This window comes from Nerophis ophidion, linkage group LG12 (assembly GCF_033978795.1).
Source record: "Nerophis ophidion isolate RoL-2023_Sa linkage group LG12, RoL_Noph_v1.0, whole genome shotgun sequence".
Lineage (NCBI taxonomy): Eukaryota > Metazoa > Chordata > Actinopteri > Syngnathiformes > Syngnathidae > Nerophis > Nerophis ophidion.
Window position 1 is genome coordinate 29,494,578 of NC_084622.1, and position 17,870 is coordinate 29,512,447.

General features: G+C 41.8%; 1 protein-coding gene across 9 annotated transcripts in view; it reads left to right on the plus strand.

The window, feature by feature from the left end:
- The window catches only part of LOC133563270 (tight junction protein ZO-1-like), a 259,759-nt gene that overhangs the window by 48,294 nt on the left and 193,595 nt on the right, over window positions 1–17,870 (plus strand). Inside the window, exon 1 of one of the 9 annotated variants that reach the window (XM_061917303.1) lies at window positions 3,108–3,566. The exons of the other annotated variants lie outside the window; for them this stretch is intronic. Within the exon in view, the coding sequence (XP_061773287.1) occupies window positions 3,415–3,566 (152 nt within the window). The 5' untranslated portion in view covers window positions 3,108–3,414. Of the gene's footprint in view, window positions 1–3,107; window positions 3,567–17,870 lie in introns of those variants that run through there. 9 annotated transcript variants of the gene reach the window in all.

Consider the following 17,870-nt stretch of genomic DNA (forward strand, 5'->3'; position numbering starts at 1 on the left):
CAGACAGATTTCACTTGGGCACGTGCCCCACTGTTGATCTGCAGTGCCCCAGTAAAAATTTCGCCAATAAAAAAAAACGCTTCAGAGTTTTAAGTCTACATAACATAGACAACAGCGCACATACTACTTAGTATGGTAATTGATTGCTACTGTATTCACTCCACGTAACAATGAGCACATGGCTACTTAATATGGTAATTTATTCACGTGTGGATGAGACTTCAGTTGAGAGAGAGAGAGGAAGGATGAGAATCACTGCTGAGGTAGATAACGTTAGCCAACAACAATTTGTTAATTACATTATTTTGATTTTGATTTGACTCAATCTGTAACTCCTAGATGGATATCGAAAAGATTATTGGCCTGCAGCAGGGAAGTAGCAGCAAGGAATGAGAGATGTAAGTGAAGTCCTAGCTAGCTAGGCAACATCATTGTCTTAAGTTGATGCTTAGTTAGCTAACATTTTTCCTTGTATCAAGACAAACATATTCATTTGCTGTACGAGCTGTCGGGGGAATTTCCAATGAACATGAAACATAATGTTGGTTATTGTCTGCTGGTTCTGCATCAATGATGATTTGGAGTAAGCATGTGTGAGTTGAGTGCTTCTCAAATGGTTTATCTTCAGGAAGAAAAACATTTTTCCATATCATCAAGTCGTGAGCCAAATTTTTAAATCATTCAAGTTTATTTCACAGAAAAATAGCACAGTAGACTTGTCTTGTTAATCGGTGTGACTTTGACTAAAATAATCATGTTTTGTCACCAGAAAAATGGCTACAGCTAAAGCATCTGCTTTTGTTTCCAGAAAAAATAGTAACATTTCTGTATTTGTTTTCAGAAAGATGGCTGAAAATATCGGGTTTTGTTGCCCCATTTAGATTTTTTAAAAATATATTTCCATGTCTGTCCTGAGTCCTCCTCCAACTTGTTAGTCAGTTTGCATTTTGCTAAAATACTCACTAATAGTCACTAGAAAAATGTCAATAAATATCTGGCTTTGTTGCCACAATTTGATTTTTTTCTCCCTAAACTTTTTTTTTTTTCATGCATACATCTGACTGCGACTCACTGAAAATGACACACAATCCACTTTTATGTCACGACCCAGCAGTTGGGAACCACTGGTCAACTGTATAACAGTTACTGTAATATTTCCATGTCTGTCCAGAGTGATTGACCACTTTGCAAAAATGAAAACGAGACGTTACAATTTACTTCTCAGAAAATGATTCCCTGAACAGACACACAACAGTTGTTCATTTATTCTACTACTGTGGCTTTATTGTTTTGTGTATATTTTATAGTTGTGTGTATCTGAAATAGGATTAACCACATTGCCATAAATGGAAATTAAATAATATAAAAGAACCCAGAGATGTAGGGGTGCTTTATTTTTTGTTTTACTTTTGTAGATGTTAAATTTGCAGATGATTACTGCAATAAATATTTCAAAAAGATTCATTGCTCTTCCTTTTTGCTTTTACATGTAGCAGTTTAGAAGTCTGGAGTAAAAAAGTGCACAATTAGGTCAAATGCATTAGTTCATTTCAGGTGGTTAATCAAAGATCCATACAACACAATCTGATATGATTTCATAGTTTAAAGCAGTATTTATGTATTTTTTATGATAAATAAGTGCTAAAAAATTTTTTTGCTTGCGCGTTTGCACGCTCACATGAATTATTTGTGCCCCAGGTGTGCCCCAGTACAGTATTAGGTCTAGTGACGCCCCTTACCCCAAGGTTCTGTTCTGGGACCAAAACTGTTTATTTTGTATATTAAAGGCCTACTGAAATGAGATTTTCTTATTTAAACGGGGAAAGCAGGTCCATTCTATGTGTCATACTTGATCATTTCGCGGTATTGCCATATTATTGCTGAAAGGATTTAGTAGAGAACATCCACGATAAAGTTCGCAACTTTTGGTCGCTAACAGAAAAGCCCTGCCTCTACTTGAAGTCGCAGACGATGACGTCACATGTTGATGGCTCCTCACATCCTCACATTGTTTTTAATGGCAGCCTCCAACAAAAAGAGCTATTCGGACCGAGAAAACGACAATTTCTCCATTAATTTGAGCAAGGATGAAAGATTTGTGTGTGAGGATATTGATAGCGACGAACTAGAAAAAAACAAACAAAAAAAAAAACACGATTGCATCGGGACGGATTCAGATGTTTTTAGACACATTTACTAGGCTAATTCTGGGAAATCCCTTATCTTTCTATTGTGTTGCTAGTGTTTTAGTGAGTTTAACAGTACCTGATAGTCGGAGGTGTGTGTCCACGGGTGTCTTGACGGCAGTGTCTAAGGGAAGTCGACGGCAGCTTTATGGACGGTGCAAGCTCAGCTGATCTTCAGTAAGAAGCGACTTTTTACCACAATTTTCTCACCGAAACCTGCTGGTTGACATTCGGTAGGGATCCATGTTCGCTTGACCGCTCTGATCCATAGTAAAGCTTCACCTCCGGGAATTTTAAACAAGGAATCACCGTGTGTTTGTGTGGCTTAAGGCTAAAGCTTCCCAACTCCATCTTTCTACTTTGACTTCTCCAATATTAACTGAACAAATTGCAAAAGATTCAGCAACACAGATGTCCAAAATACTGTGTAATTATGCCGTTAAAGCAGACGACTTTTAGCTGTGTGTGTGTGTGCAGCGCTCATATTTCCGAACAGTCCATGACGTCACGCGTACACGACAGCATTCTGCGACGTTTTCAACAAGAAACTCCCAGGGGAAATTTAAAATTGCAATTTAGTAAACTAAAAAGGCCGTATTGGCATGTGTTGCAATGTTAATATTTCATCATTGATATATAAACTATCAGACTGCGTGGTGGGTAGTAGTGGGTTTCAGTAGGCCTTTTAAAGCAGAAACTACAACTACTACTACTACTACTACCAAGCATCTCCAAACATTCATGCATGCCTCCTCGCCGTTCTTCTTCCTCCTCACCCCGCCCAACCTGGGACTACACGTACACACACACACACGTACACACGCACACACACACACGCGCGCGCGCGCGCAGGCATACATACGGACGCTTGGACGCTGCAGCGTTTTTAAGAGAGTGTTGGCAAGCCTGGAGAGGAGGGAGGAGGCAGGGGGACGCGGACCATGTCAGGAGCGCGTTAGGAGGAGCGAGGAAAAAAACCCCCCCATACATTTCGGGGGAAGAAGAAGACAGCGCGGCCGGATGGATGGGCGGTGCGTTTCGGTGTCATTGCAGACATGGGTCGCCGCGGCACGGCACCTTGCCTTGAGCTCCTCGGGGGGTGTTTTCACTCTCAGTCCTCTGGCGCGGCGAACGGCCTTGTGCTGCTGATGCTACCGCTGCTGCTGCGGCTGAGCCCCGGAGACGCAGCCGAGGCGGCGGATGCCAGGGAATAAACGACCCATCATTTATGATCACCTGCGCTTTTCTTTGCCTTGGATTTTCCGTAGCGGTGGACGGTACCATGGTGAATTACCAGAAATACATTACTGTGATGCAGCTGGCTCTGGGGGTGACCGCCTCCAACAAAGAACACTGTCTTCCACCCAGGAAGCGAATGTGGTGAGTAGGACTCGGGACGATGAAGATGAAAGAGATTTTGTTTTCAAAAGGTGCATGTCGTCAAAGAAGATGACATAATAGTGCATTTTTGTCACTGCAGCCAATCTCTAAGCACCTCACTACAAAGCATGCTGGGAGTTGGTGTAAACGCGCGCTTTGTGTGTAAGCGTTATCTTACATTCCCAAAGTTGCATGGCTTAGGTCAGGGGTGTCCAAACTTTATCCCCCTAAACCAGGGGTGTCAAACTCAAATACAGAGCGGGCCAAAATTTAAAACTGAACGAAGTCGCGGGCAGAGGTTGAACAAATTAATCCTTTAATAGGGACCCAAACAAATTTTGCATTGAATATTGACCAAGAAAGGCTTATATAACTTTATATTGACATGCTAAATCCATCCATCCATCCATTTTCTACCGCTTATTCCCTTTCGGGGTCGCGGGGGGCGCTGGCGCCTATCTCAGCTACAATCGGGCGGAAGGCGGGGTACACCCTGGACAAGTCGCCACCTCATCGCAGGGCCAACACGGATAGACAGACAACATTCACACTCACATTCACACACTAGGGCCAATTTAGTGTTGCCAATCAACCTATCCCCAGGTGCATGTCTTTGGAAGTGGGAGGAAGCCGGAGTACCCGGAGGGAACCCACGCATTCACGGGGAGAACATGCAAACTCCACACAGAAAGATCCCGAGCCTGGATTTGAACCCAGGACTGCAGGAACTTCGTATTGTGAGGCAGACGCACTAACCCCTCTGCCACCGAGTTTTAAATAATAATAATAATAAAAAATATCAATGGCATATCAAATAAAATAAAAATACAAATTGAATGCCTCTTTTCGGCGGCGGGTTTGAGTTGGGGCGTGGTTTGGTGTTAGCGGGGGTGTATAATGTAACGTCCCTGAAGAGTTAGTAATGCAAGGGGTTCTGGGTATTTGTTCGGTTGTGTTTATGTTGTGCTATGGTGCGGATGGTCTCCCGAAATGTGTTTGTCATTCTTGTTTGCTGTGGGTTGACAGTGTGGCGTATATTTGTAACTGTGTTAAAGTTGTTTATACGGCCATCCTCAGTGTGACCTGTATGGCTGTTGACCAAGTATACCTTGCATAATGCATACACTTGTGTGTGTGTGTATGAGCAGCATATATTATGTGAGTGGGCCGGCATGTTGTTTGTATGAAGGAAAAGCGGACGTGGTGACAGGTAGAGAACGCCCAAAGATAGTGCTTTTACAGCCCGCCCCCAATATTATTGTCCGGGTGGAAATCGGGAGAAATTCGGCAGGGGCTCTGAACTTCGGGAGTCTCCCGGGAAAATCGGGAGGGTTGGCAATTAAGAGTATTAGGGGTGGATGCGGTGTTACAGCGGCGGGCCAGCTCTAATGTTAATTAGATATTGCCTAAAGGGCCAAATGAAATTACACGGCGGGCCAAATTTTGCCCGCGGGCCAGAGTTTGGTACCCATGCCCTAAACAGTCCTTAAAAGGGTTTTTTTAGGGTTTTCTTCCATCCATCCATTTGTCTACCAATTGTACCTTTTGGGGTCGCGGGGGGATGCTGGAAGCATGCGGGCGGAAGGCGGTGTACACCCTGGACAAGTCGCCACCTCATCGCAGGGCCAACACAGATAGACAGACAACATTCACACTCACATTCACACACTAGGGCCCATTTAGTGTTGCCAATCAACCTATCCCCAGGTGCATGTCTTTGGAAGTGGGAGGAAGCCGGAGTACCCGGACCAGACTTAAAACCAGGGGTGACAGGGCCTTCTCTGTGGTAAGCCCTAAGTTCTGGAACACTCTGCCCCTCCATGTTCAAACTGCTTCCACAGTGCCATCCATCCATTTTCTACCGCTTATTCCCTTTGGGGTCGCGGGGGGCGCTGGCGCCTACCTCAGCTACAATCGGGCGGAAGGGGGGGTACACCCTGGATGAGTCGCCACCTCATCGCAGGGCCAACACAGATAGACAGACAACATTCACACTCACATTCACACACTAGGGACCATTTAGTGTTGCCAATCAACCTATCCCCAGGTGCATGTCTTTGGAAGTGGGAGGAAGCCGGAGTACCCGGACCAGACTTAAAACCAGGGGAGACAGGGCCTTCTCTGTGGTCGGCCCTAAGCTCTGGAACACTCTGCCCCTCCATGTTCAAACTGCTTCCACAGTGGAGTGTTTTAAGTCTCGTCTTAAGACCCACTTTTATTTTATTCTTTGGCTTTTAACACTACATGAGTTGTGTGGTCCTCTGTCCTCTGTTCTCCCGTCCAAAGGCAAAGCCTAGTAACTCACATCTAGCTGATTTTGAGAAAACAAAGAAAAACCAATCTATCTTGATGCTGTCTTACAAAGATTTACAAAGTCATCAAACGTATAGATGTTTTCTTGAGCTTTCATTATCTTGCCGATTGAGCCATGGATTGAATCTGCTCTCATGAATGTGTGCCCTTTCTCCAGATATTTTATCACAATCTCGGGTGGGCCCCATTCTGCGTTTGCACATTGGGCAAGAGCCGTCTACAGCGTCCAGTTTTTATTTTGACCTCCACAGTTATTTGCCCCAAAAGAGTATGCAAGGGGAAGAATCAAGAACAATACATTTAATGAAGGTGCTTGCAACGTCCTGGGCCAATCTTCCAAATATCCCCTCGTGCCATAACATCACATAATCAGGTTGACCGTCGGCCACCATTCGTGCAAATGTCTCATTAAAGACAATAGGGCGACTGACAAAGAAGCTCCGATTGGTCCCTTGAGATACTAGGTTTTTCTGTTGTAACTACGCGGTTATGTGGTAGTTGCTAGGTCCTGCCATGCGCGTAGCAGCTTACTTACGGAACAAATTACAATATCGCATACACTAATGTAAAGCATATCATCTAGGAACTCCAAAATTATTATCAGTTCAGTTTCGACCAACATTGAGTTAATGGGTTTTGCCTTTGGTTGTCCTCTGTGTTTTTATTTTTTATTTTTTTTATTTTTATCCATTTTACTGTTTTAATTGATTTTACCCTTTAAAATTGTTTTTAATCATATTTATTTTTATATTGTTTTTATATTGGTTTTATATTTATTAATTTTTAGTTTTTATTCAGTCATTGGTGGAGCATGATATTGTTTTTTAATATTGTTTTTAACATGGCTGTGCTGCACTTTGGAAACATTCTTGTTGTTTAAAGGCCTACTGAAACCCACTACTACCCACCACGCAGTCTGATAGTCTATATATCAATGATGAAATAATAACATTGCAACACATGCCAATACGGCCTTTTTAGTTTACTAAATTGCAATTTTAAATTTCCTGGGAGTTTCGTCTTGAAAACGTTGTGTAATGATGACGTGTACGCAAGATGTCACGGGTTTTTAGGAAGTATGAGCGCTACGCACACACACAGCTAAAAGTCGTCTGCTTTAACGGCATAATTATAGAGTTTTTTGGACATCTGTGTTGCTAAATCTTTTGCAATTTGTTCAATTAATATTGGATAAATCAAAGTAGAAAGATGGAGTTGGGAAGCTTTATCCTTTAGCCACACAAACACACGGTGATTCCTTGTTTAAAATTCCTGGAGGTGAAAATTTACTATGGATCAGAGCGCGGTCAAGCCAACATGGATCCAGACGGAATGTCAACCAGCAGGTTTCGGTGAGAAAATTGTGGTTAAAAAGTTGCTTCTTACCGGAGAAAAGCAGAGCTTGTGCCGTCCATAGCTGCCGTCGACTCTGCTGAGACATTGGCGTCAAGACACCCGTGGACACACCCTTCCGACTATCAGGTACTATTTAACTCACTAAAATACTAGCAACACATTAGAAAGATAAGGGATTTCCCAGAATTATCCTAGTAAATGTGTCTAAAAACATCTGAATCCGTCCCAATGCAATCGCATTTTTTTTTGTTTTTTTTTTCTAGTCCGTCGCTATCAATATCCTCAAACACGAATCTTTCATCCTCGCTCAAATTAATGGGGAAATTGTCGTTTTCTCGGTCCGAATAGCACTTTTTGTTGGAGGTTCCCATTATAAACAATGTGAATATGTGAGGAGCCCCCACACTTGCGACGTCATCGTCTGCGACTTCCGGTAAAGGTGAGGCTTTTTTATCAGCACCAAAAGTTGCAAACTTTATCGTCGATGTTCTTTACTAAATCCTTTCAGCAAAAATATGGCAATATCGCGAAATGATCAAGTATGACATATAGAATGGACCTGATATCCCCGTTTAAATAAGAAAATCTAATTTCAGTAGGCCTTTAAATGTGCTATATAAATAAAGTGGATTGGATTGGAGGGAACCCACGCAGTCACGGGAAGAACATGCAAACCCCACACAGAAAGATCCTGATCTTATTTTGTAAAAAATACAAAAAAAATATTTTCCTATATAAATTGTGCCCTGGGGCAGCACGGTGAACAGGGGTTAGTGCATGTGCCTCATAATACAAAGGTCCTGAGTTCAATCCCCGGGCTCGGGGTCTTTCTGTGTGGAGTTTGCATGTCCTCCCCGTGACTGCGTGGGTTCCCTCCGGGTACTCCGGCTTCCTCCCACTTCCAAAGACATGCACCTGGGGATAGGTTGATTGGCAACACTAAATTGGCCCTAGTCTGTGAATGTTGTCTGTCTATCTGTGTTGGCCCTGCGATGAGGTGGCGGCTTCTCCGGGTGTACACCGCCTTCCGCCCGAATGCAGCTGAGATAGGCTCCAGCGCCCCTCGCAAACACAAAAGGGAGAATTGGTAGATAATCAATGGACGGAAATTGTACCGTTGTTGTTTTTTAAAGCTGCTGTATTTCCAAAGTGCGCCCAGGAATAATTTTTGGTCTGCGGATAGCTGACCAAAAAACTGGCATAGCTCGGTTGGTAGAGTGGCCGTGCCAGCAATTTCAGGGTTCCAGGTTCGATTCCCGCTTCCACCATCTTAGTCACTGCTGTTGTGTCCTTGGGCAAGACACTTTACCCACCTGCTCCCAGTGCCACCCACACTGGTTTAAATATAACTTAGATATTGGGTTTCACTATGTGCTTTGAGTCACTAGAGAAAAGCGCTATATAAATATAATTCATTTCAATTCATAATTCATAGTTTTTTTTATGGTCCTCTGCATTTTCTGAAAATTGTATTAATTAATTATTAATGAGGTATATGAGCTGTAACAAAGGCCGCCCCTCCCTAAACACAGAGGCCCTGTTTTGCATTAAAAAGCACATGAAACCTTCACATGAAATCTTACAGCAAACATATTACTAGCCCCTTCCCAATTTTGTTGAGGCATCCTTGTTGTCCTCTTTGGCACGAAGTGTAATGTTAGACTGGTATAGAAACCTACCAGTATCGAACCCTATACATGTGCCAGAATCAAATGCAACTTAATGTTTTCTTTATGTTATATTTGTTCATGATCTGTCACTACAAGTCTGTTTATACTTTATGTAATTGATGTTGCCAGTGCTCCTAAGCTCCCCTTAGTTACGTTTCCTGTTGCTAGGAGCATTGAGCGTTTCACACCTGGTTTCATTCTACCTTCTACGGCCCTAATTATGTCCAGGGGCGGTTCTAGGCATGCTTATATGAGGGGGCAGTCAGAAATGTGAAGGGGGCATCATGTGTACACATCATGCTCCAGGACTTTTTTTTCTGTGCTTACAGTAACGATGCTTTCTTCATTGAAATGGGTCTTTAGCTATGTGTCCAACACCAACCTGGAGTAGTGGATTGCACTTTGTCAGGCCTCTACCTTCAGACCTGTCCAACTTGGGTGTCCCACCTGAAGACTAAGCTCCTGCTAGTATAGCTCTTACGGTCGCTGAGGCACGCAAACTCCCTGACCACAATAAGGTGGCAATCCCTCAGGGGGGGAAACATTAACAGCGCTGCCATATTTCCGACAGGGGAAACAGAAGCAGGTGTCTCGCAACACAGAATACTCCAGCCATGGTCGTGTGCGGTACCAGGCAGGATTGAATGATCTTAAAGTTGTACCAAATGCACGCTTTGGTATTGGCTGAGATGGTGCGTTGCCATTTAAGTCACTGAGTAGCTGAGCAGGCTGCTTTGGGGGAGCGCATGTTGGGGGGATGGAGGGAGCTGGTGTAGGAGAAACAGTGCTTGCTGGTGCTAAAGGTGCAGTATTGCTAGCTGCTGTCCCTGATGTACTAGCAGTAGCATCATTGCTACTACTACATGCAGGAGCAGGACTAGACTTTTTAAATGTTCTGAAAAATGGATGCATTACAGAGCATTAACTTTCTCTTTGTGAGCTGCTGGAAGCTGGAGCAGAAAATAAGTAAGCTTGAACAACAACAGAAAAAACCCGCTGTGATTACATGAAGAAAAACAACAACAGTACAGGACTACAGCCTGGGGCGGGGCTTTACGTAGGGGTCTGTCAGACACAGGTCACTTGTCTTCAGTTTGTCACATGCAGTGGACGTGGGCACTCATCTGGGCACAAAATTCATTCACTCCAATGTATGTGTGTTGCCCACTTGCTTGTAAATTGATGAAATTGATGTGTTTTTGTTTTTAGGTGTCTTGGTCATATCAAATTAAACTTATAATTTGTTAATTGCAAAATGTAGATTGAAACATTAAAGGTTGACTATGTAAAATTACAAGAAAAACAACAGAAAAAGAATTCCAGCAGTCGATTGCCAGACCGTTGCTAAGTAAAACGGGCCGTTGCTAGGGACTCCGCTCTGAACAGAGGACAGCAGAGGAGGACTGCTAAACAGGATATATACCTTATGTTTCATTTTTACCGTCATTAACAGCATCATAAATGACTTGTAGCTTGTTACAGGGACAGTGGAGGCAGGGGTGTTGCCAGACATATTTCACAGGGGCACGTGCCCCACTGTTGATCTGCAGTGCCCCAGTAAAAATTTCACCAATAAAAAAAAACCCTTCTGAGTTTTAAGTCTACATAGCATAGACAACAGCGCACATACTACTTAGTATGGTAATTGATTGCTACTGTATTCACTCCACGTAACAATGAGCACATGGCTAATTAATATGGTAATTTATTCACGTGTGGATCGAGACTTCAGTTGAGAGAGAGAGAGAGGATGAGAATCACTGCGTGAGGTAGGTAACGTTAGCCAACAACAATTTGTTAATTACATTATTTTGATTTTGATTTGACTCAAACTGTAACTCCTACATGGATTTAAGAAAGTTATTCGCCCGCAGCAGAGAAGAAGCAGCAGGAATGAGAGATGTAAGTGAAGTCCTAGCTAGCTAGGCAACATCATTGTCTTAAGTTGATGCTAAGTTAGCTAACATTTTTCCTTGTATCAAGACAAACATATTCATTTGCTGTACGAGCTGTCGGGGGAATTTCCAATGAACATGAAATATAATGTTGGTTATTGTCTGCTGGTTCTGCATCAATGATGATTTGGAGTAAGCATGTGTGAGTTGAGTGCTTCTCAAATGGTTTATCTTCAGGAAGAAAAACATTTATCCATATCATCAAGTTGTGAGCCGAATTTTTAAATCATTCAAGTTTATTTCACAGAAAAATAGCACAGTAGACTTGTCTTGTTAATCGGTGTGACTTTGACTAAAATAATCTTGTTTTTTCACCAGAAAAATGGCTACAGCTAAAGCATCTGCTTTTTTTTCCAGAAAAAATAGTAAAATTTCTGTATTTGTTTTCAGAAAGATGGCTGAAAATATCGGGTATTGTTGCCCCATTTAGATTTAAAAAAAATATATTTCCATGTCTGTCCTGAGTCCTCCTCCAACTTGTTAGTCGGTTTGCCTTTTGATAAAATACTCAATAGTCACTAGAAAAATGGCTAAAAATATCTGGTTTTGTTGCCACAATTTGATTTTTTTCTCCCTAAACTTTTTTTTTTCCATGCACACATCTGACTGCGACTCACTGAAAATGACAGACAATCCACTTTTAGGTCACGACCCAGCAGTTGGGAACCACTGGTCAACTGTATAACAGTTACTGTAATATTTCCATGTATGTCCAGAGTGATTGACCACTTTGCAAAAATGAAAAGGAGACGTTACAGTTTACTTTTCAGAAAATGATTCCCTGAACAGACACACAACAGTTGTTCATTTATTCTACTACTGTGGCTTTATTGTTTTGTGTATATTTTATAGTTTTGTGTATCTGAAATAGGATTAGCCACATTGCCATAAATGGAAATAAATAATATAAAAGAACCCAGAGGTGTAGGGGTGCTTTATTTTTTGTTTTACTTTTGTAGATGTTAAATTTGCAGATGATTACTGCAATATATATTTTAAAAAGATTCATTGCTCTTCCTTTTGGCTTTTACTAGTAGCAGTTTAAAAGTCTGGAGTAAAAAAGTGCACAAGTAAGTCAAAGGCATTAGTTAATTTCAGGTGGTTAATCAAAGATCCATACAACATAATCTGATGTGATTTCATAGTTTGAAGCACTATTTATGTATTTTTTATGATAAATAAGAGCTAAAAATGTTTTTGCTTGCGCGCTTTGCACACTTACATGAATTATTTATGCCCCAGGTGTGCCCCAGTACAGTATTAGGTCTAGGGACGCCCCTGGCTCAGAGCCTCCGCTGTCACTGCTCTCGTCAAGTTGTGAAAAAAAAAAAAAAAAAGGAACTCCGTAGCACCGAAAGTCCGCGACGATAAACGTGTTTATGACAGATAATACTACACAAATACCCCCATCCTAACAGTTATATGATAAATGTAGACAGCTTTTCCTTTTCGTTTACTTTCATACTGCAACACTGATTGGATGTTTACTGAGGGCTGATGGGTGTGTGCGGGTGTGTGTCTGCTGCGCAGCCTGTGGAATGTTGAATACACGCACAGCGGAGGGAGGGATGAGAGGGAAGCCGACCCTACTCTATCGTGTGTGTCACTTTTTCGGCGGATTTTTCCGCGAGTGCAGATAATTTTGTCAACTTGTAATGTAGTAATTTTGTGAGTTTATTAACATTTGCTTTCTCTAATTTTGATTTGAGGGGGCAAGACATTTATTTAAGGGGGCTCTGCCCCCTCTTGCCCCTGCGTAGAGCCGGCCATGATTATGTCTCTTTTTAAGCCCATGTCACTGAGCATTGATTGTCTGACAACAACTTTAAATTTGGGGTGCTGTACGCTTCATTGTGGGTTAAGAACATTTTTGTTATGTTATGTGCGTTCCCAGCGTATTTCTGTGTTATGCCTTGCCTTGGATTAAAGGACTCCTCTTACCTGCAAAGCTGTTTTCCTGCCCGTCCTTCCGCTTTCCGGGGAACAGTCCTTGTTACGGCATAACCAGAAACCAACAGTTATTTTGCAAATAAAATATTGAACTTATTTTAATTTATTTCCCATTGATTTGTTTTAGAAAAAAACATGCCTCAACTTCAATTTTGATTTAAAAAGTATAGACGTTGTTTCACATAATTGTAAATGTGTAAAACATTTGTAATGGGAAGGCCTCAAAATAAAATACTGCTTAGGGCCACAGTTTAGCCTGGGATGTCCTTGATATAACTATTTGCCTTGTCACCTATAACAAAGAAGCTAAAGTTAAGTTAAAGTGCCAATGATTGTCACACACACACGACGTGTGGCGAAATTGTTCTCTGCATTTGACCCATCACCCCTTGGTCACCCCCTGGGAGGTGAGGGGAGCAGTGGGCAACCCCTTGATGCTGAGTGCCAAGCAGGGAGGTAATGGGTCCCATTTTTATAGTCTTTGGTATGACTCGGCCGGGGTTTGAACTCACAGCCTACTGATCTCAGGGCGGACACTCCAACCACTAGGCCACTGAGTTTATTTCAAAGAGCTTATCATATACTGATGCACATTGAATGAGTTTTTAAGCATATTTAATGTATCAAAGTTGCCCACTAAATCCTTTATTTTTCGTTATGTGGCCCTCGTGGAAAAAGTTTGGACACCCCTGACCTAGCATAATTAACATTAGAGGTTTAAAACAACATCCATCCATCCATTTTCTACTGCTTGTCCGTCTCGGGGTTGCGGGGAATTGGGGGTTGGGGAGGGAATGTTTTTTTTTTTTTACACCCTGGACAAGTTGCCACCTCATCACAGGGCCAACATGTTGTACAATAAAATGTCTAGCCTACATTTTGTTGCAACTATACTGCATAAAAATGTTCAAATTATAGTTCTACACGTACTGGTACACACGTACTGCACAAAGGTAGGCTGTACATTCAAAGATATAGCTTATGTTCTTAGGTGAACGTTGACAATTTACTCATTAGCTGACAAAAAACTAATGCTCGTTTTTCGTGGGGTGTTGTTATAACCTGCTTGGAGCAGTATGTTCCAAAGATAGCGGTGGCGTGACACGGAGGAACTTTGATTTTATTTCTACAAAAAGTCCGGTATTGCACTTTGGACACCCGTCGCTTAGGTCAGTGTTTTTCAACCTTTTTGGAGCCAAGGCACATTTTTTTCATTAAAAATATACGGAGGCACAAAAGGTTAAAAAATGAAACTCCACCAGGTTGTCTGGCCTTATTTTGAGTTTATTGTTGTGTCCTATGTGTCATGCTTTAGTTCCTGTCTTGCGCTGTTATTTTGGTGACATTTCCTGTTTTGTTGGTGTTCTCCTGTAGCAGCTTCACGCCTGCTTTTAAGTGCTATTTCCCGAACCTGCTTTGTTTTCGCAATCAAAACTATTTAAGCTGGCTGTGCGTAGGCCATCCTTCATCGTGGGGAAAATTGTTGATTGTCACGTCAAGTACGGATGTACTTTGTGAACGCCGTCTTTCCTCCACACGCTGTAAGTTTTTGCTGTCATCCAGCATTCTGTTTTTGTTGACTTTGTAGCCACATCAGTTTTACTTTTGTTTTAAATAGCCATCCCTATGCTTCAGTGCCTTTTCCTCACGGGACTTGCCTTTTTGGTGATTTTTGGTTTAAGCGCTACATACCTTTTTACCTGCACGCTGTCTCCCACTGTGCTCTGCATATTGGGATCACGACAAACCATCCTTGACGCGTTCCGACAACGCAATGAATTACCTGCTGCCACCTACTGATATGGAGGATTACAAAATTACCCTGCCAAGCTCTAGACATAGCAGGCACTAGACAATGGCACATTATTATTATAGATTTGCAAAAAATATTTTTTGGACCAATTAGGGGAAGTTGCATAATTTCCCACGGCACACTAGACAATATCTCACGGCACACTAGTGTGCCGTGGCACAGTGGTTGAAAAATACTGGCTTAGGTAATCACATTGGCGATGTACATCAATATAGACGTGTTTTCCATCCCTTCTCCTGTGCTCGTCATATTAAAAGAAAACAAAGCATGACCCTTGACCCTGTGCCATTTCCTTATTCATTCGTATAAAAGCTCACACTGCTCTCTCCCTCTTCGTGTCTTGTCTTGCCACCACTTTGAGTCCTCATCACACCAAACTGCAGCGGTCACGTCCCCTCACTCCCTCCTCATCCTGCTTTGGCCTTGTGTTTACTTAAAAGAAAGAAAACACAAAGGAATCACTTTTCCCTCAAATAGGAAGCAGTGCCAAAGCTGAATGAAACGTGTGTGTGTTAACTGTGTGCTTAATTACTAACAGATTATCATCTTGCTCAAAATCAAAGATGATTAATTAAGACTTGGCGCCATGGAACTCAGCTAGCAGGTGGCGCTCGCCTAAACACTTGGCTGCAGTGTGTCAGATTTTGTTGTTGTTGTTGCATGGAGCAAGTGCAGTTACCATATTGAAAGAGTAAATTTATATTCATTCAACAATGCATTAAGTACACCTGCACAATCTAATGAGATGCTATGCAAGAGCTTGTTATGATCCTGTATATCAGGGATATTCAACTACCGTATTTCCTTGAATAGCCGCCGGGCGTGTAATAGGCGCCGGCCTTGAATTACTGAACGGGTAAAAATCGCTTTCCCTAATTATAAGCGCATGCTTACTTTTATCGCCGGGTCAGAATCATGATGTCATAAGCGACACTTCCCCTGCCGTCATTTTCAAAATGGCGGAGGAGTTTATTTTGCTTTTACTGTGTGTAAACAAGGAGTCTTGTTCCACAGCCATACAGATCACACTAATGGTTGTGATATAAAACAATTTTAACACTCTTACTAATATGCGCCACACTCTGTAAACCCTAACCAAACAAGAATAACCAACACATTTTTGGAGAACATTGGCTCTGTAACACATTACAAATGCAACATAAGAATTACCCAGAATTCCAATGCATCCATGACTCTTGGCTATATTATAACGCGCTAGCACCAACTACAACAACACCATAGTTACATAAATCACAATATTAAAAAGTGTAATTTCCAAAAAGGATATGTCTTAAAGGGGTGCCTTGAGGAACGCCTCGGTCATAAGATTTACAAGTTTGGACCTGAGTGTTCTGTTTGTTAGCAAGGTAAAATGTCAATACAATGTCTGCCATCGTGCTTCCTGTAATTTCAAGTTCATCTATACAAGAGGGACACTCTAGTGCAGGGGTCGGGAACCTTTTTGGCTGAGAGAGCCAATTTGAAGCCAAATATTTCAAAATGTATTTCCATAAGAGCCATATAATATTTTTTTTAAAACTGAACACAACTAAACGCGTGCATTTTTAAGTAAGACCAACATTTCTAGAGTATAATAGGTCTCTTGTTCTTTGTAATAACAGTGTTATTCGGAAGCTAACTGTGGAGGGGGCGTGGCCTGCGGTCCTGCAGCGAAGCAGGGTGTTTCCACATCAGCCTCGAAATCAGCGATATAGTTGCGTAGATGGCCCACCTGGGCCTTGTTATCTAATCACCCGTCGCTCTGTTATAAGCAGCAGCCAGGAGGAGGGATAGGGTTGGAGCTGGAGCCAAACCACGAGCAAGGACAACAGAGAAAAAGACAATTGCTGGAAAGCCACTGAGAGACTTATTGAAAAATAAAACAATATTGTAACCCTGAAACAGGCTCTCAGGTCGGTGCTTGGTGGTCTGAAGAACTCCCAGGAGGGAAAGACCCACACTAACCAATAATAAATAAATAACTTCTTACCATTAACGCAACTTCTTGAACAGGTGCGGTAGAAAACGGATGGATGGATTAAAAATGCATGAGAATGTTTTATATTTTGAACATTATTTTCAACACTGTGATTACAAGTGGAATTATTTATTACTTATCGTGTTAAGCAAAGTCAGCTCAGATTTATCCGAGAGCCAGATGCAGTCATCAAAAGAGCCACATCTGGCTCTAGAGCCATAGGTTCCCTACCCCTGCTCTAGTGCCTAAGTGTCAAAGAAAAGACCCAAGGGCCATATCCGGCCCACAAAGGAATTGTCTATGGTCCCCGGGATGATATTTGATTAGTATTAGAACCGGCCAGCAGTCCACAGCTGTTTTGCATGCACCAATACGCCGTCAGTGTTGGCACTAGGAATTTTCCAAATGAGGTCCCAGGGACCCCATGAAGTCATAAAAATCGGGTCTCACAGTAAACCTTTGGAATCCAACTTTTTTGTAACCGTTTTGAAAACAAATGATAAGTGTATGCATTATCTTGTTATATCTCACATTCTATATTGTGTTTTGGAAAAAGGTTGTCATAAACGTTACTTAATTCATTAAAACAAATAATTCAAAAGAAAACTAATTGTTTTGCATATGTTAATTTATCCATTTACTTTCTTCTTTCCTTCATGGATCTAAACTTTACCAAGCCCAGTATTTTTTATATATTTTCATTGTAATATTTTCAGAATGTGTTTGTTCTATTTTAGGCCAAAGTAAGACAAAGAAAGCAATCTGAAGTTGTCTTTATTTTTTAGTTTTAAAGGCCTACTGAAATGAGATTTTCTTATTTAAATGGGGATAGCAGGTCCCTTCTATGTGTCATACTTGATCATTTCGCGATATTGCCATATTTTTGCTGAAAGGACTTAGTAGAGGACATCCACGATAAAGTTTGCAACTTTCGGTGCTAAGACAAAAGCCCTGCCTCTACCGGAAGTCACAGACGATGACGTCACAAGTGTGGGGGCTCTTCACATATTCACATTGTTTATAATGGGAGCCCCCAACAAAAAGACAGAGAAAACGACAATTTCCCCATTGATTTGAGCGAGGATGAAAGATTCGTGTTTGAGGATACTGATAGCGACGGACTAGAAGAAAAAAATAGTTAAATAAAATAAAACGCGATTGGGACGGATTCCGATGTTTTTAGACACATTTAATAGGATAATTCTGGGAAATCCCTTATCTTTCTATTGTGTTGCTAGACTTAAATAGTACCTGATAGTCGGAGGTGTA